The following is a 27,760-nucleotide window of genomic DNA, read 5'->3' on the forward strand; positions in this document are numbered from 1 at the left end:
TTTATCAATAATTTGATTTCCCTCTAGATGAAACCAGTGGGATGGACAGTGACCTAGAAGAGGATACTGAGGAGTCCGGGGAACCTCTTGCCAAACGGGAAAAGTCGGAGCACGAGGTGATCCAGGTGATCCAGGTGGGGGCGCTTGAGGACGGCTCCCACCCCGTGGTGGGGGTTGTGCAGCCGGGCGTCCTCCACTCGCTGCCCCAGCCCCCACAGGACCACACTGAACACATCCTCACTCCCTCTGCCGGTACCCCCACTATCCGCCACTGCAGCGCCACAGGCAACACCTACGCCTCCGTCTGAAGGTCTGAGGGTCCGAGGGCCCGGCCGACCCGTTGCTGCCGTCTCGCTCTCTGCATATCTCTCTCTCTCTCTGTAAGTCTAGATGTTTCCATCCTTTCTCATGCATTGTCTCTGCAGTTGTGTGGACACACTCCCCAGCCTGGTCAGTGGAGGAGTCCTGACATGCTGATTCCCTGGACAAGATGTGCTGTCCGTGTGTGACTGCGTAGATTCTGGATGTGGTGTCATCCTGTAGTTCTGTGCTTTATCATAACGCGACAGCTGGTGGAAGGGACCTAGAGGAAAAGGACTAATTTAACCCGTTAAACGTTTCTTGGTTAGGCCTGACTTAAAGACTCTGTCTTTACCCTGAAGGAAGATTAAACTCTTACATACTACTGATGTCTCAGAGCTCAAATCCATGTCACTAGTCCCAGTGGAGCAATGTCATTGATTGAATCAAGACCTTCATCTACTGTACATAGTTTTTGCTGTACTTATAATTGGTATTACCCAAAACTCATGGTGCTAACATAGTGTTTTGTTTTAACCTCTATTTAATCCTTCTAATTTTTGTATGATTTATGTCAACATGCATTCCTACAGCTGATAAACGTTTTGCCTGAACAAAATACATTTGAGTATTGTATGTAGCTCAAAAAAGGGAAGACTTTTTATGTATGTGTGGCATTTGAAAAATGATCACAGGGCTGTTGTGCTTGTTTGGTCAAATTATCCGGTAGCCACTCATGATAACCACTTATAGCTTTTAGTCACAGTGAAAGAAAAGCCCTAAAGAAATATCTGTGCTGCTACTCTGTGCTGCATAAAGAAAGGAGATTGGGAAAACGAAGCCCCTTTTTTCAGTGCTAGCTGCCTTGTTGTTGTTTATTCTTAGATGCTGTGTCGTGTGCTTGATTTGATGAGCTGTAATCTTGAAAACACCTTGCTGGACACGTTCCCCTGGTTTTTGCAGTTTCTGTCTTAAAAATAAATTCCTTAAGTTCACGAAGGACCAAAAACAAACCAACAAGAGGAAGCCGAGAGCGAGCCACCCGGCCCTCGAGAGCTGTCCCACAGTGCCATGTTGCAGAGCGGAAGGAATGTCAGGGATTTAATGTACCTCGGCTTTATCATAGTGCCTTATCCTTAAATGCAGCTGTCCCTGTAGTCCTGACTGTGCGGTGTCGAGAGCCCCACTTCGTCCCAGCCACAGATTTTGGCTTTCTGGTGACTTGTGGCTGGATTTGGGCTGGCTCATCAGTGTTGAGACGAGGGGATGCAGGCACAGACACACCTGTTGTTTTCTCTGGATCAGCTCTAGTAAGCTTATTACTTATGTGAATCATGGTCTTTAGCCTTGCTCCTGCCCTAACTCTGCCCTCTTGAGGCCTATTGTTGCATTAGTCTTTGTTATTGGTTTGGTGTGTGTATGTGTGTGCACATGTGAGGACGTGAAACTCATAGGTTTGTGTGTGTGTGTGTGTGTGTGTGTGTGTGTGTGTGTGTGTGTGTGTGTGTGTGTGTGTGTGTGTGTGTGTGTGTTTCATCAGTCACCCTACCTCAAACCAGTGGTGCCAGCCCTTTGACACGTGCAGCACAGTCACCAAACCTTATTGCACACACACCACTGTACTGCACAAATCTCAACTCAACAGAGAAAATCTGCAGTGCTTTTCTCTCACCTCTGATACATTTTCATTTCAGTTTTCAACCCATGAAATGCTTCATCCTTTGTTCCCTGTTTAAATATCATCTTTGTACAATGGACCAAAAGTAGATATTTTCTGATATTCAAAGAGATATATAGATATATATATGTATAGTATATATAATGATGATACACTACATATATTGCTTTTTATGTGGTTGATCTGATTGTTTATATGTGATTGTTTTACTCTGGTAGCTCCTCTGTAATTAGTTCATAGACTGTGAAATGAGGAAGGCATGGGGACTAACTTCTGATCCATTAGACTACATTTATACTTGAACTGTTATAACCTACTATGTTGTGGAGAATATTGAGATTAATCCTCTAATAGGAACATTTTGTTACTAAAAACCTTGTTGTCATCTTATTTTCCATGAAGTTTCTCTGCAGAACTTTTTATTTATTGATATTTATTCTGTTTGCATTCATATTTTATGATTGGTACTGATATTGAATTATGAATTATGCCACTGCAGAGAGCCGACCTACTATACAGAAAGACTGGAGGTTCTCTTTGTTTTGCTTGTTACCCTTGTGCGTAGGTTGTTTGAAAGGTTGAGACTGTATTTACAGTTGCTTAGATTGTCACTAGTCCAAAATTACCTTTAGTGGAAGTGTTGTTTAGAAGAAATGCTTAGTAGTGACGGAAGGTGGGAACGTGCAAATACTACGTGTTATTTAGGTTTCTGAGTAATTAAAGTCACACGTGTTTTGTTAAATAATTTTTGAGACACTTTGCGAAATCGAAAAAGTAAACACTGGCAACACTGAAGACACATTCTTTATTTATTAAACCTACGGTACCCATCTCTTACCGTAGCCTTACCCTGATCCTACTAGCTTGAAGTGTCTGGCTCGACAGATCTAGAAACCGAGCGCACATAAACTTAGCTATCACCTCACACTGCAGTTTTAAGGGGGTCAGTGAACTTAAAAAAATAACTAAAAAAAGATCCAGGAGTTGAGGGCCTGGGGCCATAATAAACTGCCTGAACTGCCAAGAAAGCAACAAAATTGTAAAATACACATTGAAAGGATGCTTAAACATAAAGCCCAGATTGGATGATCGGGTCCTCTGTCCCCTATAGAAGAGATCTGTGCCTGTGTAATACCTGTGTGAAACAACTTTCCCCAAAAGCTCACTTGACTGACTCCAGCACTCACTGAATACATGGTTCTGTCTGTGACCTACGTTTTGTGAACCTGGGTAGTGTGTACGGTTAAACTGATGTTTCACTGGATATATTATCTTGCCTATGGCATTTCTACGTTTGACTCCCTCAATAATTTATCAATCTCAACTCCCTTGTTATATGAATTAACTACAAACTCTAGGTGGAATCGCGTATTATTTTGTGCCTGAAAACAGCTTACATTTGAATCTGTGTGTGCTTTAGGATCATAAGTGCTTTCTGGTCTCGCACGCCCACAATGTGCTGCTAGAAACTGTTTTTGTCTTTTTAGTTTTTCCCCATTTCTTCGGTTTGTACATTTGACTTTGGTGTCAGACAGAGGTTTCTCGTTCTGCACCTCACAGCCTGCCTGGATAACACTGGACTGTTGCTAATGCTGCCAGCATAATTGTACTCTATTTTTCTTTGATGTTGAGAAGTAATGCTTTTTTATTGTAACAGCTGTTTGCAAATGAGCCTGTTTCCAACCAGAAAACAAAAAAAAAACAAAAAAAACAATATAAGCTATTCCCTAACCTGTGATAGGAGTGAAAGCTAAGAACTGCCTCTTCACCTGGACAACGTGGCAGCTTCACTGACCCATAGCAGACTCCAGTGCCTTTAATTTCGCCCCGGCCAGAGCAAGTGGCCTGGGTGACTATTGGGTCTCTGGTGGGCTACAGATAGAGGCTATCGAAGCAGATGTTTCATTGTACAGGTGCTGCCATTGGGAGACACCAAGGCCGTGGAAGCGTAAAGCCCTGGCCTCAGACTGGACTAGTTATCATTTACTGGATGTGACGTCTCTCACACACACACACACACACACACACACTCTTAGTTGTCAACGCGGTGGTTTATCTGCTAACAGCTTTTTAATTGTATAGAACTGGGTAATGAACACAGCGTGACTGTACATAAAAGATCTTATGACTTGCTTTTTCTCCTGATTGTGATTTCTTTTGTCAATGATATTTTCTGAATGCTGTGACCTGTTTGAGATTTGTATTTGGATGTTTTGAAGTGCCATTTGACAGTCTAGTGAGTCGTGGCCATCTGTAGCACGCTCTAATGCAAGCACAAGCATTTGGCAGTGGCATTTTGGGGAAGGTTTTTATTTTGATTCACACTAGACAGAATATGTATATATCAACATCAAACTGAAAAGGTATATTTATGTGTCCAAATTATTTTATTTGTTTTGGTGAACATTTTATCAGATATGTTGGCAAAAAGTGCTTTTGTGATTTTTGTTTTGGTTAAGTGTGTAGTATCTGATAATATACACACAAATTTCATGTGACTCTATGTGCCGTTAAGTTTTCATATACCGTTTCTCCTCAAATTGGCAGGCAAAGCAAGACATGTAGGGTGGTTTGTAATTGTGCATTTTACATAAAAAGGCAATTGGGGGACGTTTATATTTATAAAGACATCATTTAGTGTGTCGTATTAATGACTAGAGAAACTATTAAAGACACATGTAGTTTGGTTTTCTGAATATTTCAGATCTCAGCTCAGGCTAGCTTCTTAGTGTTGTTTTCTTAAGATTTGTGACTTGTCTTTGCAGTAATAAACGTTTTCTTGTTCAAACTCCCGTTGTCTTGTTTGGTTTCATCTTTTTGGCTCAACGCACTCAACCAAACGGCTCCAACCCTGTTAGCCCATTACATTTTATTCAACCATATAGATACATAAACAGCAATATAATTCATAGTTATGTATTCATGATGTAATGATTACAGTGAGCATGTTCGGAAAATTGTACAGCTTCCCCCAATTCTGACCCTGTAAATGTAGCAAAACGAGTATAAAATACTGCAACAGCCGTAGGTAAACAGAGCTCCAAATACCAAAATGTCAGAATACTGAATGAAAACGGCAACTTCCATTTATGTTAATAGCAACATAGACATCACTTTTGAACCTTTTTATCTTTATCGTAGTGTAGATTTGGCATCTTCATGGCTTAAGCTTCGTCTCACAGTTCAGTCCTCTCTTTTACATAATTATTGTCTAGAAAACATTACATGAACTGTGATTTAAGTAATACCCAAACCAAGTGTTGCTAACAATTCCAAATTGGAGGAACTCCCCTAAATGCATCTTCTGAGTATTATGTACTGATCATGTGTAGGTTTGGAAGGTGGCTGTTACAGTAATTTTATTCTACATAGGTAAGATTTCAAACGTGCTCAATACCTTTCACACCTGCTGTTGAGAACGTTCCACAATGAAAACACATTCTGGGCAGACAACGCACAGAAGCACATTTTTTGATGGCTCGAAGCAGGGTCATTAGCGCTTTTCACTTATGTTAGCAGATTATATGGATACAACCAAAAAAAACTATACATTAAACTGAAACAGGAAACTAGAGCAAATAAAGTGCTAATGGACACTGTGGGCATCTAATGAAAAACAACAAACAATATCAAACAGATGTGGCATAATAACGTTTCTTTGACATATGATTTTAATCAAATTTGGATTGTGAGAACATCTCAGTCATAACAGCACAAACTGCTGCGAGAACATCGGAAGTGTTGCTAAAAGGGAAGCAGAGGTCAGCTAAAACTGGCCTTTTAAATGCATAATTAAAAACCATTCAAAAGGGGAATAAAACTCAAAAAACATCAATAGACAGCCTGAGGGGGGAAACCTCCACATACATTAGCCATGGCAGCACCAGAGGGCCAACCAAGGAGGACCGGACCGGCAGTATACTCCAATCACATTCTAAGGCATACAGTTTGTTTCATCACTAGTTTAGTTTAAAAGCAGGATTTCGTTCATATCATTTGCAGGGTTGAAAATTTTATAATCAATTCCACTCTTAAAATGACTTGTGATATTTTGTATAGTTCCAATTTACCAGCAGAGTCCTGGCTTTATTTCCTATACACATTCTCTCAGCAGCATGTTTACACGCATGACTCAGGTTCCTCCAGCTGTTGCTTGGAAGTCATTAAACTTACAAACCTAGAGTCTTGCTCAGGATATGCTCACAGTCCTGGATTTGAAAGCAGTATGAACTATACTGCCAGCCTTCCTATGGTTGCGGTCCTCCCTTAGCACTCAAGGCCAAATAGGTGGAGTAGTCTGTTAAAAGTACAGTCTGTTCTTTCCTTTCTTTGCATTTTTTTTTTTTTACTCAGTCGAGCGGTTGGGGATCAGCTATGGGCATGGTGTGCAGAACCTCATCCAGAAGCTGCAGAGCCCGGTGTAGATGGATCTCAATCCAGCAGGGCGTCTCTTTGATGCTTTGCCGTGGGTAGTCAGGCCCCCAGCCCTTTACGAAGCTCATCCGCAGGATGCACAGCCTGCGCAGGTCATCAACCCCAATGCCCGCAGCAGCAGACAAACCTACAGGCAAGTTACAAACAGCAGCTTTTACATCTATGGGGCACTCTCTGCCGAACCTAAGTAAGTACACATGACCCAACACTTCTGGGTGGTAAAAAGAATTACAGACCATTTATATTCAGTTTTTTTTAATCAAATGTTGCCTTAAGTAAACTGAAAAAGCACTAATAACACGGATTTAAACTTGTTGAAGGGTGAGCAAAGCAGTATGAACACTCACTGATGGCTGGGGCAATGCCTCCCACAGAGCCGGGACCAGGAATGTTCCCAGCCACTGCTGCTGCCTGGGCTGCAGCTGCTGCCTGAGCTGTCGCTGCCTGCTGCTGCATCTGCCTGTGGCACTGGCGCAGGTCAAACACCTGGCAAAGGACAGGAGAAACGCTCAGATCTCAGGGCAAGACAGACACAAAGAGCATAAACCGCTGGCCTGTTCACTGATACTGAACAAGATTTACTTTACAAGCTGGATCAGGTTATACTGCAGTTTTACCTTGATGTAAGCACTGGGGTAGATCTTATGGACTGCATCTCCAGGGGCACGTCCAGCCTCTCGATCAAGGTAATAACTCTGCACAAACACTGCATGATCACTCAAACAACGCACCCAAACATCACCTTCTCCTTTACACTCCAGCTGCACACCTTTACCGATGTGGAGCCTAGGATAAAAAAAAATAAGAGGAAGAATACAGGTTACAGAAACTGCACATTCCTGTCAATCAAAAACATAACTGCTTCAGAGAGTGATTTTAGTCTGTGTTGAAGTACCTGGCTCTCTCAATGTTTTCTGTTCTGTGGACATTGCTCAGCTGGCCCAAGCAAAAGCGATCTCCCCCTGATGGATCCACATAACCATCTACAGTCACTATGGGACATGTGGATGGTACCTTAAAGGTTTCCCCAACCTGGACATCCATCTCAAAGTATGCAATAGAGCACCAGTATTCTGGAGCTGGAATGAACAAACAAGCGATGCCAGGTGAATCTATTGTTTGTTAAATTAAGTGCAAAAATGTTTGATACGTTTCACCCAGAGGGTAATACTCACCAGGGTGATTGGATATAGGTGGCTGAAACGCAATTTCATTAGTAACTGGCCCTGCAGGAAGATGTCGGTATTAATTATGGGCAGGAATTCATAATTTTAACAATTGCTGAAATCTTTCTGAACTATGGAAAAAAACATAAATTGTCCAGTAATGACAAAGACAATCATTTAATAAGCGGTCAGGAGTGGAGGCTGATCAATAGATAGTTTTCATTTCAACTAAGTTCTACTACTTACGACTACTGACACTAGTTTCACTTCCAGTTGTCAGACATTCGTAGACATATCATTAATACATTCATACAAAATGTCACAGTTCATGGGAGAACAGCTTCATCTACACAGGTTTTAAGGTTCTATCAAATAAAGTCGCCAACAGCAATCATAAAAACCAAGATCTGATCTTCCAACCAATAACAATCCTCTTTAAGCTTTAAATGTTGGATGTATAAGTCTAGTAAATAAATCTCAAATCAAGCATAAAAAAACACAAATAACAACTCACAGTAATGCCCTGTGTGAGGCATGGGTGGATGATGCTGTAGATGACCATTCTGGTGTTGAGGCACCGTAGGAGTGAAGCTACTGCCCCTGCTCCAGTTGGGGGTAGGGTCTGTAAATAGAAATTTAAAACTGTTGTGTAACCAAATACTCATCAGGGTCTGTGTTCTATATGCAGCCATGAAGCTAAACACTAAGAATAAATTAACTGCTTTAAGAATTGCTTTCACAACTTCAAAGCACTTGTTTTACAACTGGCAAAAACTGCAAAATTGCATTTTCTATCAATTTAACAGATTCAGTGGAGTGTCTCACTTGAAGGTCCAGCACTGATAGTGGAGAAAGCAGATGTTGAAGCTGAAGTGCTCCCCTCCGATGGAGCAAGTAGAGCAGGGCTGCTGAACGTCTCCTGTGGACCAGGCCTTGACGGGGGATGCTGGATGGTCTGCAGGTGGCTTTCAGAGCTGGAGTGAGATTGCTGGTTATCGTAGTCATACTCATCCTTTACCAGGAGTGGACCTAGCAGGAAATTAGAGAAGATTAAGACGGGCACCTCTGATTCTCAAACAAAAAAAGGAACATCTTTTTACCTGAATTTGAAAGAGTCAATCCTGATAAATCTGTAGAAACAATACAAACAGACACACCACTCAGTAAATACATACAGAGACCAATATGGAGAGTAAGATTCAAGTAAAACATAAGAACCTAAATTCTAGTTCTAAACATATGATCAATAAGGGCTATCAACAACCACAATGATATAAAAACAAAATATTTATTACATAAACATCCAAGTCTGATTTATGTCATTAAAACCCTAAAAACTTTGCCATTTATACACGATACAAATAAAAAAAAGACATTTAGTTCAAAACGGTTTTACTTACCAATGCCAGGCGACACAACTCTCTCATAGTGGTATGGGTTGACACAAACGTTGTCACATTTCAGGTCAAAGGCATACTGGCAATATTTCACGTGTTTTAATTCATTCTTGTGTAGATCAGGCCATCGCCACAGTCGGGCATACACCACATGGGGGAAACCTTTACGTCCAGCAACCTGAAGCAGAGGAAGGAAGCAGGTTGTGTTTCTTGCCTTGCAATGTACCATACAATTACAAGAATGGAGTTTTAAATCTGATGATCTACCTGTAGACGGCCATCCAAGGTTCGCTGTATGGTCACACACTTGCTGGGATGCGCTCCATTTGTAGTGATGGCTGTGATGAGCGAATCCAATTCATCTTTTTTCTCTTTCAGCTTCTTGACAAGACTCTCAATAGCTCTCTTAGCGAAGCTTTCGCTCTCTCCTCCTTGTCGGTGGCACATCAGGCTGTGCACAATGCTCAGGCAGGCATCGTTACTTGTGGGAGTGTTTGTGATTGACATCTTGCTCCTTGGGCTTCAACCTTACGGAGATCTTCCAGTTCTGTCCTCTATGCCTTTATAAGTAGAGTTGACAAGAAAAAATTAACCACCGCTCACGTTAACGCATCCAGACCACGGAACCTGCACGTGCGATATATTGTATAAAGTGCTAAAACATTCTTATGGTACCTCAAACTGCATTTTACTAATCATTGGTTTACAAAACAAAGATGAAGATAAAAGAATAAATATGTTTTAAGTAGATTATTTTTACAGCAAACGTTAGCTAAGATGTAGTAATCAGCAGTAGGGGGTCTAGTCACAATGCTTTATTATGCAACCTAACCTGGCCAACATTACCTCACCCCTTAAATCACTTACTCACTTGAGTTTCTGTTCATGTTTTATTTGTAGGAAAGCGCCTACTGTATATTAGTGTAAAGTTAGCTAACGTAGCCAAGCTAGCATTCAGTAGTTCTCGATGTGTTAGCCATCAGGATTACGAGAACCTTGACGGTAGCTAAATATCGTTGGCTAGCTTATGCTAGTTCAGATAGCGCTCTAATTAACACCAACGAAACTAAACATTAAGTGATTTTTTGGTCTGCTGCGATTAATTCGCACAGCAGATGCGGTCCCTGTACTCACAATGCCCAAGTATTATACATTGTGTACCGTTAACTAGCTCGCCTAAATATTGTTTTATTAGCTTGCCAGCGCAACTGCTAAGGGCTAATGCTAAGGTGCATCAAATGCAGCGGAGCTCACATGCTAACGTGCAAAACAGCTAATGAAATATTAAAACGCCCCATTACCTCAACGCACGGTGTTGTATCAAATTCGCCGTCCTCCTCTTTACTAAAACCGTAGAAATGACCTAAGCTAACAACAACGCGTTAACTGGTTAGTTAGTCAGGAAAATAAACAAAAAAAATCCTCTCCACCCACCACCACGCTCCAACTGCGCATGCGTGCGTAAAACGTGACAGTGGTTCCGCTGCTGTTTGTTGAAAATCAGAACCATTCAAAACTGTTCGTCGCTGAGTCGCCAGGACACTGCCTGCTCCGTTTCCAGCAGATGTTTGTCACTATACCTGCATATTATATTTATAAATATATATTGTTTTATGTTATTTATTCATTTATTATAATTCTCTAATTTATATCTTTTTCCGCTTTGACTTAATGTTTGGGTGTTATGCTTTTGCAAACTGTCCGGTTGTGATGTCAGATGTTAATGTTAGTATTTTTAAATCATAGCACAATGAATTGGATTTAAACATTATAGGTTTCAGTTTAAAACAAGAATCTGCTCTGAATGATTATTTTGCTCAGTGGAGATTTGATATTTGTGCCCTGTGAAGCTGACCTGCATGAATCAGCATGTAGAATGTGGGTCCAAATGAGTTAGAAAGTTCCACAGTGTTATTCCACCGTTGTTATCTGCTTCCAGCTGTTAACAGCACAAGCAAGGTGATGATGTGCCATGTATTTTTTCCATTTCCATGTGCTGCTGCCGTGGCCTTGATAAGGACATCAGCATGTCGTGTCAGAAAAAGGAAGTGAGAGGGTTCAGAGGGCACCGAGCCACCACATGACATGATTGTCAATAGAGTTGTTAGTGTTGAGACCAGGAATCTGACACCAGCGTCTCGCAAACGCTGCCACTTGTGTGGCGTCTCATCCTGAGTGACGGTCTACGAGACTCCAGGTTCTGACACCTTCTTATCGCCATGGCATGGAAGCGGGTAGAGAGAGGCTCGCCAGGCATGTGACGCCCGAGGGATGGGATGGAAGCGTGTTCAGTGGGGACTGCTGTGATTACCTACAGTGAAACATGGCGTGCAAGAGGCCAGAAATGACTCCAGGAGTGTGTTTTGCTGGCATTTTATTTTTTCGTTCATTTTGGTGTGCGTTCCACAAGCAGGAGGTGAATGGCTGGTATAAAGGAGGATTTTAACAGCAGCTGACAGCAAAGTTAGGTAAGAGAATTGTACATTTTGCCCCGAAGGGCAAAAGAGACACCGTAAAAATCCACTCCTGGTCAAAAGCCATCGAAAACACATTTTCTGCGAGTCTGCCAAGCAAATAAGAGGGAAACTGTCACAGTCTTAAAATCATCTCAGAAGCTCCAAGATGCTACAGGGCACAGAAAGAAAGGGTAACAAATTACCATAAAGCTGCAGCGTGTATAGCTACTTATAAAGCCTGGGATTCAATTACAAATGCATTTAAGAGGGTTTTATAAACAGCCTTTCATATACAGCAACAATAGTGCAAATCATTATGACATGGTGCCTATTCTACAGTTCAGCATTAGCTTATCTACGGCTGTATGAGCATTAGTCTTATCCAACACTAAGTGCCAATGGAAAGTGGAAACACACACTTTTGCGCTTTTAACTGCTTTTACTTCATTTATATCACATTCTGTACACTGAAACTTTGCATTAAGAGCAGGTTTTCTACCACACACATATTTGAGCATGTCTGTGTACAGCAGGTGATTTTAGTGCCACAGTACTTTACCTTCCCTCCTACAGTAATAACATGCTCTTGAATTCATCTGAAACACCAGAGTTTCCTTTATTCTCACCATTTTGTCTGTGGTGTGGCCTCAGACCATAACCCTAAGAAGAAAATACCAAGAAATATATACAGTAATAAATTGACGATAGTCTTTGACATCAAAAGCTTTATAGTTTTACTTTACACTAATATAATAACTAACAAACATTACAGACTATCTACAGCCACATTCTGCCACCACCATCCCCTCGTACTTGTGGTTGAACGTGATCACCCCATTCTCGTGGTAAAGGAGGGAGATTGGCTCCAACTTTGTGGGAACACAGCAGGCACGAGATGCTCTCTCCGGACTTTTAACGCTCAGCAGTGTCTGCACTATGGCGTGTTTGGTAGGCGAGACCTCCGAGGTCATGGGCGGGTTGCACACGCCGTTGCACTCGTAGGCCTCGTAACCCAGAGGCTGGATGATCCACGTGTCCCACCCGATGTCTTTAAACTCCACAAAGAGCGGCGTCCTCTTGCACGGCTCGCTCTTGACATTGCGCCGGATTCGGGGAGGCGTGTCGTAGATAAGGTTGGACTGCAGCTGCATCAGAGACTGTTTGTCCAGTTCGTCCCGGTTCGCGCGGTCGCCGTCGCGGCCGCCGTGCCCCCGGAACCCCTGCTGGGCCCGGCCCACGCTCTCGGGAAGGTCGTCCTCGTGTCCGATCATCTGGTCCAGCTCCTGTTTGTCCTGCTTGTGACCTCTGCTCTGATCGTCGGAGAACACGATCATCGCCGCGTTGTGTTTCTCCTCGGTGTCAATAGCAACCTCTCCTGAACTTACACCTCGTTGTGTGGCGTCCCCCTCGTCTGACTCCACCTCCGCGATATGGACCTCCAGTCTATGAAGTGCACATCCTGATTTCCGCCAAAGTGTGACCACATGTGTCAGGTCAAACGACACCCAGCTGTTATCTCTGGCATTGATACGCTTTGTCACCAGTTCCTCCAAATCCTTCATCTCCACCACCTCTTCTTTGTCCCTCCTTCTGGCTTCTTTCCCCACCTCTTTGGTCCAAACGACCCCCTCGTGGATTCTGTAAATGGTCACCTTGCAGTCGAACCCAGCGCCGGGTCTTTGGGATTTCTGGACCAAGGTGAAAAGGCGAAGCTCGGCTATCGTTACGCGTTCGTGGTGGGGTATGGAGATGTTGAACAGCAGGGGTTGTATCCGTACACCTCTGGTTACACTGTAGGGGGAGGAATCTGAAATTAAAATAATAAGGAGTGTGTTGCAGTGCGTTTGTTTGCATTTTGAATTGATATTTAAGGAAAACAAGGTTAAAATATAAAGAGAAATTCACATATAACGTTTGCTCTTTTGTATTAATATGAATTTCATAAATCCCTCTTTTTAAAATTAAACAAGTCCGTACCTTCATTCTTGAAACTGCGCACAATGTTTGCCGAGGGCACGGCGGTGCGGTCGCTGGCGAAGCGCTTGTACAGCTCCAGCATGTATTCGGGGGCCTCCTTCCGAGCGGCGGCCGACCTGCGCTGGGGCCTCGGCTCCGTGAGGTTCAGCGTGGACAGAAACTGGCTCAGGAAGTCCTGCGCATCCAGGAGCGGGTTGTCGCGCACGTCGCTGCTGACCGGCGCCCGGCGGTGACTCTCGGGGGCCCTGATGGGACTGGTCCAGCTCAAACCCGTCGACGCCAGGAGCAGGACGGTCAGAAAGGGAGCGAACCCAAGGTGGGTGAAGGGTGAAGTCATGGCTGAGTGGAGAAAACGATTAGATCCTTTAGAAGAGGAGAGGTGATGGATCCTTGGAGGAGACACCTACGAAGTTGAACCTTGTTGAAGGAAGGCTCTCTTTTGTTACAGGACGGCAGGTTGCTGTTGGGGTTCTAGAGAAAACAGCTTTGCCCTTGTTGATCTTGTGGTTTGGTTCTGAGGGCAGGGCTGTGCTGTCCAATGTGCTGTGCTGACATGTTTGGAGATGTCGCTGAGGCCCTGCTCGGCCCTCCTCTCTCTCTCCAGGACCTGAGGCCACTGATATGCTGAGAGCTGGTTCATGAATGGCTGCAGCGTGTGCAATGAGTCCCTGATAAGTTATTTTAGGGGGGGGGGGGGGTCAAAATATGGAAGAAACAATGAACCAGAAACAATGTGTGTGTGCCTAAATTAATGACCGAACAACACACACAACAGTTCATTTGTGTTTTGTAACTTCCACAAGAGGCCAGTGTTCGCTCAGTTTATGTACTTGCTGCAGTAATACATGATCAAAAGTTTTACTAATAATGTGACAAAATAAAACTGCATCATATTATTGAAGTGTAACATGCATTGATTTAAACACTTATTGCCCCCAGTGTGATTCGTAGGCAAAGCCTACAAGTTTTATTCCAATGAATTAATTACTCCTAATTCTGCCTATTCCTCTGCTGCTCCTCTTGTACAGCTCTTGTCCGGGTCCTGTGGCCTGTGCAGGCAGTCTGGCACAGAACGGCCCCTGTTCAGAAGGCGTGCATGGCATTGTGCTGCGTGCCAGCCGTCTTTCCCAGCTGCCAAACGTTTCTGGCCCTCCGCCTCATGTAACCCACCTTTTTGGTTGCGCTTGTAATTATGATGAAGCCATTTTTAAAGTTCAACTCCTCACTCAGGGGGACGTGCTGTATTATGAAAAGTAGCCTGGCCTGCAAACACCTAGACCATAATGCAACTGACTAGCACTTGCATGTAAAAACAGGTCACGAAGAAAAATGAGAAATTATGCACATTGTTTATTTTTCATTCAACATCGCGATGCAAAAGTACCACTGCAAAGCAGAGTTGCTCATGGACTGGTAGGATCACTTACAGGTAGTAGCTAACACACACCAATAATCTTTAAGTAATAACATGGGTATAACAATAAATATTACAATATAAATGCCTTCATTTAGAATATTAACAGTCCTTTGTTACACATTTACAGTCCCATTTTTCCTGTCATGAATCGAAGGGAGCGACAATTTGCTAATGAGCACACAGTTTAATTTATGGCAGGTTTTGTCAAGGATAAACTGAATATCAAATCATTTTAACGACGAGGCCAGTGTTAGCCCTCATCCTAAATATCTCTGATGAAAAATTTAAAACTATTTAAAATAATTTGATATCTTCTTTGGCCCAGAACCGCAATGAACAACAGGAGATCCACACGTCACTTTCGGTCTTAAAAGCATGAAACTCTACAAGCGTTTCTAATCTCTCAGCAGGTAAAATAAAGTGTAGCAGTTGGGTTTTTCTTTGGAGTCTCAATTCACTGTTTGCATATTTAGGCTATTTCAGGTGTCATACATAATCAGTCATAGGTTTACATACTGACATACTGTTTGCTATCACCCTAAAAAAACAAATCCATCAAAGCTATTGACAAATAACCTCTGTAATAAATATGTGTAAATGTTTGGCACATTATTTCTGTCGAAGGAAACTAGTTTTAGCGTTGTGTTTTTCTCGTCTGTACAAGAAGGGTGGACTGACACAAAGCCACGGTTTACCAGTGGAAGGTGCCGCTACCGGATCCGACCGGCTGCGTTGCCGTGTTTACACCCAGGAGTCCAGCGGCGGAGGCTTGTTATCCATGAGGCCCACTGCAGGCCTGCCAGCTCTGATGAAGTGCTTTCGCTCGCTTATCGCCTGGGTCGAGACACATGCACACACGTGGTGCCGGTCAATAGACAACAGCGGCAGTCGCAAACGCACAAAGTCGCACAAAGGAAATAACAGAGTCATACGAAACGCATTCTGTGTAATGTAGCAGCATCAGATTAAAAAATGCATGCATTTAAATATGATTACCTGCAAAGCATCTCTTTCCATAACGGCTCCTTTTATATCTCCAACTCTGTCATTTGGTTCTAGACTGGAATATACATCTGCAAGAGACACCAGCTGTATTTAATATTTTAATGCAGACATACAGACAAGAATACTCCTGGATACGTCTCTTCTTGTCTGACTCATTAAATGAGTTACTGTGAATCAGCCCTAACCTGGTGGATAAAGCACCTGTGCACCGACTGTCTTTTTAAGTAACACCACTTTCCAAAAGGGCACGTCTATTAATTTAAACTGAACCACCGGAGAGAGACACATGCAGATACCCTTCAGAGAAAATCCCCGTTCTTCTGGGTAGCTAGAAGTCGCTCTCCATGTGGGAAACGGGCTGCCCTTTTGGAATAAGGTCCAAATGAAATGTGACTGGTGATGCGTGAGGCTGCCCTGCCTCTGGGAGAGACTGTTCAGGCTAATAAGCCATGTCTGTGCACTTGGCGGCACATCATTGGTTTAAGGCTATGTTTCAGAAGAATATGGTCTGGGACTGAAAATGCCCATTTCTTCGTCCCCGCCACGACAAGAAGCACAGTATGTTGTAAAACAGATATGTGTTTATTCCCAGAACCGGAGGACAGCTCCCGCATCTCTCTCCAGATAGTTGCTTGATAGCATTGTGGTGAAGGAATGCATGAAGCGATTCGCCGACCTTGGGTTTTGTCCATGAGAGGCAAGGTGATGTCATCGCTGCCTTGCTTCACACTCTTGGATTTTTTAGTCACTCCAGTAGTCGTGGGCTTTGAAACACAAATATGAATCAACATCAGAGTTTTTATCCTTTTCCATCACGGGCATAATGTTCTAACATCTGAAAATCTGCTTCCAAATAATATCCGTGCTGTTTGTCTTCTCAAGGTTTCTTCATACCTTAAAGTGGCTCTTGGTCCATCCGGCCTTGTGCAGAGCGCTCCTCAGGTCCTTGTAGGACCATATCGTCTGCAGCACGTGAGAAGCCGCCTTGGTCTCGCGAGCCGATTGGCTAAGAGCACAACATCAGACGTTACGATAAACAGCTGTGAGCTAACGTTGTCCCAATAATCAAACACCAGTGGTGGCAGAGCTTGGACGCTCATCGCAGGCGTCACACGTGCCTTCGGGGGCATGCGCGACGCCGTGTGTGTACCTCGACTTGCTGATGGCCACCAGTTTCTGCACGGCGTGGCCCTGGATGAGCGCCCGGGCGTTCTCTGGGCTCTCCGTGATGATCTCGTGGATGGTGTTCAGGACGGACACCACCGTGTCCCCCTCCAGGTTCTTGGCCGGGTGCTGTTGGCCACACGGCAGATTGCTGACCAGATCCCTCAGAGCGTAGCTCCCTGTAAGAGCACGGACGGAGGTCAGTGTGAAAGCGGCCGCGCGGAGGCCCGTAGCCGTGCGTGGAGGTTCTGAGCGTGCACAGTGGGACGCGTGCCTATCAGGTCTTTGTTCCTTCTGTCCATGGCGAGGTTGCGGAGGGCGATGGCCACAGCTCGCACCACTTTGTCCGCATCAGAGCGCAGCAGCTCCACCAGGATGGGCAGTCCCTTCTCTTTTCTCACTGTGGCCCGGATGTAATTGGACCACTACGAGCACATGCACACACACGCACACACACACACAAACACACACACACACACACACACACACACACACACACACACACACACACACACACACACACACACACACACACTCACGCACGCACGCACGCACGCACGCACGCACGCACGCACACACACACACACCCACACACACACACACACACACACACACACACACACACAGAAAAGACAAGATATGAGTGCTGGCAGCATCACGCACTTGGATCTGTGAGATGTTTCCGTCTGGGACTCCCTTCTTGAGTCATAGCAAATGATTTTCCCAACCACTCGCTACACGAATAAAAAGCTTCTTGTCTCCTCCTTGTGTATAATGCAACTTTTAACACTTTCAGAAGCAAGGCATTTCTAAAGCCCCTTTATTCTAAGCCTCGCCTCGGCGCTGATGCTAAGTTATTGTGGCACTCGTGACACAGTAAATCTTGGCAGAGCACATTTTTTGACAGGACTATGGATCCACCTGGAGTCACAGCAGTAAAGTGATTTTTGATCATGTAGGATGGTGACTAAATCAATCTAGAGCATCCAGTTCTATTAAGATGATGCATCCATTACTTCCCTCCCTCTGCTCACGTTGATGTGGCCTCATAAATACAACCAAGCAGCTAAGAAAATACATCTGGACGGAATAAACCCAACCTCTAAACTCTATTTATGCCTCTGCTCCTAAAAACGTTGTACTCCACAGAATTATCACTTTCAATCTATCTGTAATCTCACACTAGAATCTAACCAGCCACTCGTGTGCCGCTGCTGTGCCAACAAATTCAAATCACAGCCGGTCTGTTGGAGAGAGAATCGCTATTCGGCTCACTCACGGCCCAGTGTCCGGCAGCGAGGTTCTGCAGGGCTCCCGCAGCCGCCTCCAGGGTGTTGTGATTGTGACTGCAGGTGAGGAGCGAGAGGTAGAGCCTCACCACCTCCGGCTGGTACAGCAGCTCCAGCCCTGCAGGAGAAAAAGGCAGAAGGAGCTCAGCGATAAAGGCGCGGTGAGTGATTGCATCACTTTCTAAAGGCGCTGGTTTGATTGCAACCACATCAACAAGTCCCAGAGTTTCTTCAGACTACACATGAAAAACACGGCGTGGGCGCAGCCGCTGATGCGCAGCCCCCGATGCGCAGCCCCCGATGCGCAGCCCCCGATGCGCAGCCGCTGATGCGCAGACGATCATGTGCAGACGCTGATGCGCAGACGCTGATGCATGACTTCGCAGTTTGAAGTAACACATCAGCTCCCGCTGTTTTCGGGCCATGCCAGTGTCATGCATGTGAAGCAAATGATCCACAGGAAGCAGGTACTGAGGCATTTTAGTGACTGTTTTGTCTTGTGTTCATTAATTGGAACAGTTATTGTTTGCGTAAACCAGTGATTAAATCATATACCTTGCGTTTGTTCTGTACGTTTTGGTAAATCCAATGTACCGTATTTTCTGTCCACAAATCCATTTTTCCAACCTGTACATCATAAACACACACACACACACACACACATGCACACAAACACAAACACCAGTTCTCATTATGGCAGTACACAAACAAATAATGTCAGCAGATTGGAGGCGGTATCAAGTCACAAAACGACTGACCGCCAAAATAACAAGCAGACTGACCTTGAGTGAACCAGTCCTCTGACGAACGAGGTTTGAAAGAAAACACGAGAGAGAGAGAGAGAGAGAGAGAGAGAGAGAGAGAGAGAGAGGGAGAGATGTCAAAAACTGGATGCTTGAGAGAGAAACGCAGAGCACTTTGAGAGAGCTGACAGTTTTGGGTTAATGTTTCGCTTAGAGAGGTATTTGTAAATTAGCTGAGGGGTTAGCATCGGCAAAAAGCCGCTGAACTCAAACTCTATCACAGTTCATTGTTACGCTGTATTTCTCAGTTCTGATACCGCAGACACCTGCATTTAATTACCGCAAACAAGCGTGAGCTACGCCGCATTTCAGACCTTCCTGTTTGTTACATCACACGCATGGTGCAAAAATCACAACGCTGATGTAACAAAGTCAAATCAAGATTCAATTTTTTGAACCCTGTGCTTCTCCTGCAGCGCAAGAAAATCTATCACCGAGCGCTGATGCTTATGAAATATTCAGCCTCTCATTGGCTCAAAAGGGAAGAAGAAATGTGAAAGTGATGCTTGAAGCTAGAACAGAGCGAAAGAAAATGCACAGATACCAGGAGATCACACAGCTCGTAATTGCAGGCCTAAAAATAGATCTTATTCAAAGGCAAAGGATGTGAGTGAAGTGTTGAAGAAAGTAAAGAATACGACCCAATAAGTTTTCATTCATTTGTGCATATGGAGAACCCTCTCTGTCGGAGAACCCCTGTGTTCATCCATGACGTTCCACCAACCTTTCGCCTTTTTCCCCCCGAAGCAGTCGGCCTCGCTCTTCTTCTTCGGGTGCCCCACTGACCTCATCAGATGGCCGGCGTGGGGCTCCTGGAAGCGCTCGGCGCCCGGGATCTCTTTGTGGACGTGGTAGGAGAGGTTTCGCAGGATGCACACGCAATTCTCCACCGACTGGAAGGACGGAGAGGAAGCGACGGAGGAGTGAGTACAGGTCACGGCGCTTGGGTGCGTCCCACCATCAAACTAACCTTGTTGTTAGTGTCCTTGTTGACCACCGCTGACTGAAGCGCGTGCAGCAGGGCGTCCACCAGCCCCTGGCACTCCCTCAGCCTCTGCCGCGCCTCCGCCCCGTCCGAGCTCACGTTCCTGCGGGAGCAGCACCGTGAGTGGGAGCGCGAAGGCCGGCTCCGGCGGGACCTTCACAGAGGCTTTACCTCAGGCACCCGGAGGTGTTCTTGAAGACCGTGGTCCACTCCGCGCCCTGCAGCTTGGACGGCTCGGCGGCGGCTCGCCTCCAGCCGGAGTGCGGGATGATGATCTCGTCCGTCAGCGTCTGGAGCCCGTGGTTGATGACGGCCATCTTCAGGGGCTCGTGTGAGGAGAGGTTCCAGAGAGTTCCTGCAAGAACATTGGAACAAAGTGAAGGATTGAGGCCGTGGCTCCAGAAGGTCTCAGCAGCCCGTGCACGTACCTGTGACCAGCTCCTTGACCTCCATGCTGCAGGTCTTCCTCAGCAGCCTGACTAAAGCCTGGATGCCCTCACAGTTCTTGATGGCTATCTTGTTGTTGTGGTCCTTCCCGTAGGAGATGTTGCGCAGCGCCCCGCAGGCCTTGCGGTGGACCTCGGCCTTGGGGTGGTCCAGCAGCTCCACCAGGATCGGCACGCCGTTCAGCTGCCGCACCTCGTGCTTGATGCGGTCGTTCTCGTAGCACAGGTGCTGCAGGTAGGCGGCGGCGTTGGACTTGACCGGGTCCATGGGGTGGCCGAGCATGGAGATCACCTCGTGCAGGTTGGGGTCCCGCCAGCGGGGGTCCCGTCGTATGCTGTCCAGGCTCACCATGCTGCTGCGCTTGTGCGGGAACTGCAGGGTCTGCGCTCGGCACATGGCCTGGAAGAAGGGATTGAGGTTCCCCTCCAACTGGGCCATGAAGGCGTCGTCGTAGCCGCCTCTGGAACAGAGAGCGCGACCCGCTCGGTTTACAGAGAGGCATCAGTCGTCTCATCGAATTCTCGGCAGCAGAGCAAATAGGACCGTTTCTCTAAATGTCTTGTGAGATTCATCAAACTTTATAGGTGTTTCAGTTTGCGGCTGAGCGCCGGTGGGTTTACAAGCGTGAGTGAGCAGCTCGGATCCTCCGTAAACCGCTCTGTCACTTTATACGGGCTAAGGAAGCGCTTGTGGCAGGCGGTAACAGATGAAACCTCCCTATTTATCAGCGTTGCACGAGGCTGTCACTCCTGATTGATACCAGCTGCTATTTAACCGCCGTCCATCTGCTTCGCGATTGTCCGCGTTGACTCACAGGAAGACGCGCATCTGTGCATCTTGGAAGTTTAATGGCAAAATTAGCCACTGTGCTCATTCGTCCTCCGTGTGTTTGTTGCTATATGGACTTATTGTAAATGTTATTATGTCGTCCGCTCCGTGTTAATTGTAAATTGACTTTCTTGTGACTCTCTAGTGGCCTTTGCTAAACTGAATTTATCATCGGACCCTATTGATATTTCCGTCACTCTGTACCCTTTACCTTTCCAGCCTGGGATCACAGATTGACCTTAAACTAACAAACCCCATCTGTGCAAAAACGGACGTGAAGGACACACAAGCTGCAATGATGATTGCAGGATGAAATGCTACAGAAGCTAAGCTAAAGGCTCAGCCTGGAGCCGGGCCACAGGAGAAGGAAACCAAAGAAGATTAATCGCAACTGGCCCATTCTGCAACGCGGCGGCCAGAGATTCTCTGATTCCTCCACATCCTGATAAAACCCCAGCAATGGAGGAGCGGGGGCATAAGTATGCAGAGGAGCGGCGGCTAAACGGCAGAGGAAGAGCCCCGGAGCTGGCTCTGAAACGTTAGTGCAGCATCTGTCACGGCAGCCAAAGTTTATTAGCAGCTGAAATGGCAAAACAGCCGCGATTACAACACCTACTCTCATAAAGTGGAGTGGGCCCCATGGATCCTCTGCAAAACTGTCCCGGGTTTGTGGAAGCAGGGATGTCTTTAGGAAGAAGACGCTAAGAAGCTGGAGGCGATCAATCGCCACATCATATATTTATCATCTGGCATAGAGATGCTGTTGCTGAACATTTTCTCCGCTGCATTTAATAGTTCAGCGACTGAGCGACAACGCAACCCACACACGATTCACTAAAATGAAATATCTTGCTCTGTGAAAGTGCAGGTAGTCATCTCTGTTTGAATCTACAGAATATCTGGGCTCCATGGAAACCACAAGGGTCCTTGAAACCCACACACCCCCGGTGGCGTCCGTGAAGTCGGATCTCATGCAGCGTCCCTTTACCTGGTTCTGGAGGGCTCTCTGAGGAGCTCCATGGCGGTGATCGGCCTGAACTGGTGGACGCCCCCCAGCGTCGGGTAGCCGGCGCCCGGGTGCTCGGCCTTCGCGTCCAGAAGGTTCTCGCCGCGTTCGCCGAGGCCGTCCGCCGGGCCGCCGAGTCCGGCCGGGGCGTAGCTGTCCCGGAGGAAGGGGAGGGGGTACTGGGCCCCCGGCTGGAAGCTTTTGGCCGGCCAGTAGCTGTGGAGGGTGGCGCGGGACAGGCTTCCATAACCCGCGCAAAAGTCCCCCCCGATGCCTCTGTAGCCGTCGGGCAGCGCGTAGGCTCTGCTCAGGGTGTCCGGGTTCACCGGCTGCAGGTCCGCGGGCTGCGGGACCGCCGGCGCTGTGGCGGTGCTGCTGCCGGTCGTTGTGTGTTCACTGTTTACTTCAGCGACTGGTTGCTCCTCGTCCGGAGGGTTTTCTGGAGCAGCGGGAGCGGACGCGAGGTCCGGTGGGTCCGGCGCCAGGCACGTCTCCGGCTGCGCGTCTGGGGAGGCTCGGGCCTCGGTTCGGGCCCGCTCGCTCTCCTGTTCCGTGGCCTTCGAGTCCTACAAGGAAGGAGAACAATCGCCTCAACAGAACCATAATGAGGAGCTCGGTTCGTCTTTAGAACCAGGCGTCAGAACCATTTGGGCCTAATTGGCATTGGGTGCGTCTGCTGTCTTCTTCTCTCATTGCCACGTTTCTGGCTTTGTGGGCTTCAGGTAAATAATGAACTCACTCCTGCCAAAGAACAACAAACCCCCCCCCAGCTGCAAATGAGTTCAGATTGGACTCTGATGAAACAAGCTCAGCTCCAGTTGCTGTTTGGAAACACATTTGGCTGTGGAACGTAATTGTCCGGCTTAATCCGCTAATTTCAACAACTGAAATGCATCTTGCGACCAAATCCAGTTCTTTTAAGGACAACAATTTGTAGATCTGTGCTGTAGAAGCTCAGTGAAACTGAACGTAATTGGATTAAATTTCATGGCAGCTTTGCCCCACAGGGCAGTTTGGCTGCCTCTGCCTGTTATCATAGCGTCTGTAAACTGCTCTCAGGGTTTTTCATGACTGATTTTGTAATAAAACAGGTGATCAGACTAAAAGAAAACTTGGATTTTTTTTTATTAATAAGGGTTTTTGGGGAGGGGGCTTTGGGAACTAATAAAACCTGTAGGGAGTCACTGCACCTCGGTGTCCGTCTGCTGCGGGGTGTCGGTCTCGGTGGAGCTCTCGTTGGTGGAGGTCACGACGGACGCGATGGAGGTGGGGGTGTCGAGCTCGTCGCTGGCGGACGGCTGATCCGGAGTCGCCTCCTTGGCCTCATGGGGCAGCGGCAGCGGCGGGGGCCCCTCGGACACCTGCTCCTGCGCCACACACCACACGGGACCCGGTGAGCAGCGTCACTCACGCACAGAGCCTTTAGATCACGCACACACGCGGAGGAATAAATAAGGGGCAGACCACACAGTCATTAAGGGGAGACTCCGCCGAGAGACCGGCTCCGTTTCACTCCATTATCATTTAATTAGCACCATTAGAGGCACAAACCGCTGAACTCTCACTGAAAAATGCAGGAATAAAAATAATAAAGGAGGAAATGTATATGGATGTCATGTGCAGGTCCTGTAGAGTTTATCAGCCAGAATCCAGGCCCCGTTTTATTTGAGCTCAAACCAGAAACATTGGATGCACACATGACTGGTTTGTTAATTACACGTGCACCGAAGCGTGCGTTCGTCTATTTCAGCCGACGGGCAGATCCCAGAACTTGAATCCGCGGCTTTGGTCCGTTTGAGAGCGACGGTCGTCTCGTGGAGCAGACTTTCTCCCGGTGACACGTGGAGGACCTGACACGCAGGCTTTTACAAGCGGACCTTATCGGGTCAGAACAAATAGACCGGGGAGGAGGAAAGCATTTTTGCTGCAATAAGTTACTCCAGTGTTATTGTGTGCGGCGATGATGAATCAAAGCTGCTGCGGTTTCCAGCATCGAGCATCCTCCGCCGAGATCTCACTCAACTTCACGAGAAATCTTTATCTTTATTGGTATCTGTACGTAACAGACGCTCATTCGTATCATTTGCACGCGTCTCACTCGCTGATGCTGACGTCACGCTTTTTTTAGTTCGATCGCTCTGGACAGATGTTGCCGTCACTCTTTGTGTTACGTAAGGCCTGAACCAAAGGACCCCCTGTCAAACGCAGCAGCGCTGGAAGAGAAACTGGATGCGAGCAGTCGGTTGTCATTCAAGTTTTAGCCACTGGACTCCAATCTCCTGACACTTCAGTCAATAAACCAGCTGCTACTCTGACATATAGATACTATATATGACACTTATTCAATTAATAAACCTTAAGGTCTCCTTTCTGTTCAATGAAATGGGTTGCATTAACCACAGCGAATTAATTATTTAGCATCTTTGTGTGAAAAAGAACTGGAGGGAATATTAGAGTGTAAACACACTTTATGCTGATGCTTTTACAAACTTCACATTCGTTTTGGTGTGTCAACAAAAAACGTGTTCCACTGCTCAGATGCCTTCAGCCACTATCCAATAATCTCAGTTGATTCCTTCAGAAATCTGGGACAAACAGTTAAAACAAAATCACTAGAGGAGAATTATAGGGTTCTTCGTGGAGATCCTGGTCTGATTCACCGTTTGCCGTCTGCAAAAATCAATTTTTTCGAAAAGGTCGAGCGTAAAAGTGCAAAACCGAAACCACGCAAACTCCTAATTCTCCCCAAACTCTCGGCTGTGCGAAGCTGCGGCATTAAATCAAACAGTGCCGAGAACTCCGCTCCACTGCGTTAAATCAGGCTGCGGTGAGCGGCTCGCCGAGCGTGGGGGGGGGGGCTTGACTCCCCCTTTCACCCCCCCCCCCCGAACACAAGACCCTCACAAATCCACGTGGGAAACGTGTCGCGCGCGAGTGCGAGATGAAAGGGGGTCACTGAGGAGAAACAGGCCGCGTGGAGATGATCCTCCCACGGCCGTGGCCACGTTAACCGTGGACGGTAATAGTCCGGACAGGGCCCTGCATGTTGTGGTTCAAGCTCCAGGGGAAGTCAGGCCGCTGTGAGTCAAAGCTCATTTAAATAACTCACTGCACCATCGCTAACAACGTGCGCCCGCAGATGATTATTCCAAATCGGACTTCGCTAAAAAAGACACTGTGATAGAAAACACAGACGTCGGGGCGCAGCAATGCAGAATGACACGATTACCGTCACGTCCCCGTCATCCCCCCGTATCGAGGCCAGCTGCAGCCGGGGTTATTATTGTAGGCGACAGAGGCAGATCTAATGCTGGGTGAGTTGTGATCTTGCTGACCGGCTCAAGGGCACGACGGGCACGAGCCACGATTCAAACTTATCGTCCCCGAGAAGATAAGACGACGTTCAAGAAGTGGCTGCAATTAAATCAGCGGGGCCGCGTCCTCGTGGGGTGATCAAACCCGGGGAGGAATTAGCCGGAACAGGCGCTTCGTCTTTATCAAAGTGTGGGATTGAAAGACTAATGCTGCCGCCGGATAATAAAACACGACATCAGCCGACTGATGTCACAAGACGTTAGTCACAACTTTGTCACAACTCATCTGCCTCCCGCAATCTGTTGAATGGCTGACGCTCACACGGGTCACCGTGAATCCACGCAGCACGAATGAGGGGATGCACGCGTAATTTAAGACTTTTCCTGCGGAATTGCCCTTTATGCAGAACACGCCACGCAAAGAGCCCGGTCTGGAGCCTGGTTGGAGGCGACGCTGCCTCGCAAATATCAGGGGGGGGGGGGTATGCACCCTCAAACTTTCCATGCCGAGGCTCGGATCCTCAAATAGTTAAACACTGCATGGTCAGATTTAATGTCGCGCTCACACACCGGCGCACTCGCCAGAGCGTGTGCAGCATTTTCCTCCTGCGGGGACGACCTCCCCTCATGATGCAAATCAAAGAGCATCTCCCTCATGCGGCCCGCGTGTGCGTTTCACCCGCATGCACGCGCGCGCGCCTCGCCTCGCCTCGCCTCGCCTCGACATGCATACGCGTGTGCGCACGCCCCGGCGAGGCTGTTGGCGTCGCGTCCCCCGTGCACGCAAGGAGACTGCACCGAATACTAGAGAGCGGCGCGGAGGTGAAGCGGCTCGCGCCTCTTCATTCATCATGACAGGGGGAGAACGCCAAAGCCGTGGAGCGCTACAGTTCTCTGCAGGAAGGCAAAAAAAAAAAATCCCTGATTGGCAAAAAAGAGGGAGGGTACGGAGCAAATAGAGCCATTCCACCACACACTTACCTCTTTGACTTCAGCGGGCATTGCCGAATCTTCTCTGCTTCTACACAAATGATGAACAAGCTGCGTCCCCCCAGCGAGACGTCTGTTTCACTGCCTGCGCGGATTCTTTTCTTTTTTTTTGCCTTGACTCTCCCTATGAGCATGTGAGGCAGTTCAAACATGAGCAGCCATCCTTCTCCCAGCTCTCACTAACACACATCCGCTCCCTCTCTCTCTCTCTCTCCCTCCCTCCCTCCCTCTCTTTCTCTCTCCCTCCCTCTCTCTGCCTCTATTTCTCCCTCTCACAAACACACACTACACGCACAGTGCACACATTTGCTCAACATATCAACATGCATCCACACACAAACACTGAGAGATGACAAGCACTGCTCTCTCTCTCTCTCTCTCTCTCTCTCTCTCTCTCTCTCTCCGCTGCGCTCCTCCTCTGATCTATGCTGCACTTAACGTGTGCGCTATTAGCGAGGTGCTGAATCAACTGTGTGACGCTGAGTCCGTGAACGGCTTAGGTAAGTGCAGACCCCTGCAATCCCCGCGCTGTACCCATATTTTCTGGCAGCCTTGGCGCACACACGTACGCACGTGCGCGCGCGCGCACGTGCGCGCGCACGCGCTCCCTATGGGCTCACAAGCAGATGCAGCTGGAGCACAGAGCACAGAGCAGCCCCGCACTAGTTCAGTCCTGTGTCACCCATGTGCGGCATAATAAAGGATGAGGCGTGGGGAAGGCGCATCGACCCTGAACGCAGCGCCAAAGCTGCGGACCAGCAGCTCCACTGCCGTTCATCAGCTCAGTTCGCCTTCATTTGTCATGACCACGAGAATAAAAAGAATAACATGGAGGAATGAAAAGTTACCAGGGTCCTGCCCATAAATTGCGAATCTCTGTTTTTTAGGGCTCCTGGCTCATCTTTAAATGGCACTTTGGCAGAATGAAGTCCAGCTGATAAGAGATCAAACCCGCGGCTCCGCTTGACTAATTAATATTCAATCAGGATGACACTCGGCGCATCACGTGCTTCCTCGGGTTAAACGAATCCACGCCGCCTTCCAGCTTGCCAGTCAGTAAAAATGATGCGCTGTCATGCACGGGCCGGGCTCCTCTCCGTCAGC

At 47.0% G+C, this 27,760-nt stretch overlaps 4 protein-coding genes across 9 annotated transcripts in view; 1 reads left to right on the forward strand and 3 right to left on the reverse strand.

Annotated features, from left to right (window-relative positions):
* rfx3 (regulatory factor X, 3 (influences HLA class II expression)) overlaps positions 1-4,766 on the forward strand; it is a 14,587-nt gene extending 9,821 nt beyond the window's left edge. For both annotated transcript variants that reach the window (XM_029168246.2, XM_029168247.2), the window contains one exon: positions 28-4,766. In XM_029168246.2, the coding sequence (XP_029024079.1) occupies positions 28-308 (281 nt within the window). In that variant the 3' untranslated portion in view covers positions 309-4,766. The remainder of the gene's footprint in view (positions 1-27) is intronic.
* Positions 4,767-4,827: 61 nt separating this feature from the next.
* Positions 4,828-10,440, reverse strand: smad4a (SMAD family member 4a). Its single transcript, XM_029168253.3, has 11 exons — positions 10,277-10,440; positions 9,243-9,535; positions 8,979-9,153; positions 8,679-8,708; positions 8,404-8,607; positions 8,093-8,200; positions 7,588-7,638; positions 7,308-7,491; positions 7,030-7,198; positions 6,760-6,898; positions 4,828-6,539 (listed from the first exon to the last, which is right to left on the reverse strand). The coding sequence occupies exons 2-11, from the start codon at positions 9,480-9,482 to the stop codon at positions 6,328-6,330; spliced, it is 1,512 nt and encodes a 503-aa protein (XP_029024086.1). The 5' UTR covers positions 9,483-9,535; positions 10,277-10,440; the 3' UTR covers positions 4,828-6,327.
* An 873-nt stretch (positions 10,441-11,313) lies between these two features.
* Positions 11,314-14,206, reverse strand: LOC114867441 (bone morphogenetic protein 10-like). Of its 2 annotated transcripts, XM_029170108.3 has the most exons (3): positions 13,409-14,206; positions 12,245-13,238; positions 11,314-12,091 (listed from the first exon to the last, which is right to left on the reverse strand). In XM_029170108.3, exons 1-3 carry the CDS (start codon positions 13,743-13,745, stop codon positions 12,079-12,081), a joined length of 1,344 nt encoding a protein of 447 aa, XP_029025941.1. In that variant the 5' UTR covers positions 13,746-14,206; the 3' UTR covers positions 11,314-12,078. The 2 variants fall into 2 exon arrangements, with proteins under 2 accessions (XP_029025941.1, XP_029025940.1); XM_029170107.3 differs by having other exon boundaries at positions 11,314-13,238.
* A 532-nt stretch (positions 14,207-14,738) lies between these two features.
* Positions 14,739-26,863, reverse strand: arvcfa (ARVCF delta catenin family member a). Of its 4 annotated transcripts, XM_055513511.1 has the most exons (17): positions 26,648-26,863; positions 26,237-26,560; positions 23,543-23,719; positions 22,335-22,918; positions 20,500-20,978; positions 20,243-20,426; positions 20,057-20,174; positions 19,811-19,979; positions 19,066-19,083; positions 18,839-18,910; positions 18,274-18,401; positions 17,269-17,419; positions 16,981-17,173; positions 16,725-16,836; positions 16,507-16,594; positions 15,822-15,898; positions 14,739-15,659 (listed from the first exon to the last, which is right to left on the reverse strand). In XM_055513511.1, the coding sequence occupies exons 2-17, from the start codon at positions 26,321-26,323 to the stop codon at positions 15,567-15,569; spliced, it is 2,730 nt and encodes a 909-aa protein (XP_055369486.1). In that variant the 5' UTR covers positions 26,324-26,560; positions 26,648-26,863; the 3' UTR covers positions 14,739-15,566. The 4 variants fall into 4 exon arrangements, with proteins under 4 accessions (XP_055369486.1, XP_055369488.1, XP_029025409.1 ...); XM_055513513.1 differs by lacking the exon at positions 26,237-26,560 and having other exon boundaries at positions 23,543-23,713; positions 26,648-26,862; XM_029169576.3 differs by lacking the exon at positions 26,237-26,560 and having other exon boundaries at positions 26,648-26,862.
* Between the last annotated feature and the right edge of the window lie 897 nt (positions 26,864-27,760).

The sequence above is a fragment of the Betta splendens genome, chromosome 12 (assembly GCF_900634795.4).
Source record: "Betta splendens chromosome 12, fBetSpl5.4, whole genome shotgun sequence".
NCBI lineage: Eukaryota > Metazoa > Chordata > Actinopteri > Anabantiformes > Osphronemidae > Betta > Betta splendens.

Excerpts from the sequence above, each read along its gene's own strand:
- arvcfa (XM_055513511.1), bottom strand. The coding sequence starts at position 26,323 with ATGAGGGAGATGCTCTTTGATTTGCATCATGAGGGGAGGTCGTCCCCG. Across the intron at positions 20,979-22,334 it reads AGAGAGCCCTCCAGAACCAG|AGGCGGCTACGACGACGCCT; the intron begins GTAAAGGGACGC and ends TCTCTGTTCCAG. Across the intron at positions 19,980-20,056 it reads ACAAGGACACTAACAACAAG|TCGGTGGAGAATTGCGTGTG; the intron begins GTTAGTTTGATG and ends CCGTCCTTCCAG.
- smad4a (XM_029168253.3), bottom strand. The coding sequence starts at position 9,482 with ATGTCAATCACAAACACTCCCACAAGTAACGATGCCTGCCTGAGCATT. Across the intron at positions 9,154-9,242 it reads CCTTGGATGGCCGTCTACAG|GTTGCTGGACGTAAAGGTTT; the intron begins GTAGATCATCAG and ends CCTCTGCTTCAG. Across the intron at positions 7,492-7,587 it reads ACCTATATCCAATCACCCTG|CTCCAGAATACTGGTGCTCT; the intron begins GTGAGTATTACC and ends TGTTCATTCCAG.
- LOC114867441 (XM_029170107.3), bottom strand. The coding sequence starts at position 13,745 with ATGACTTCACCCTTCACCCACCTTGGGTTCGCTCCCTTTCTGACCGTC. Across the intron at positions 13,239-13,408 it reads GCGCAGTTTCAAGAATGAAG|ATTCCTCCCCCTACAGTGTA; the intron begins GTACGGACTTGT and ends TTTTAATTTCAG.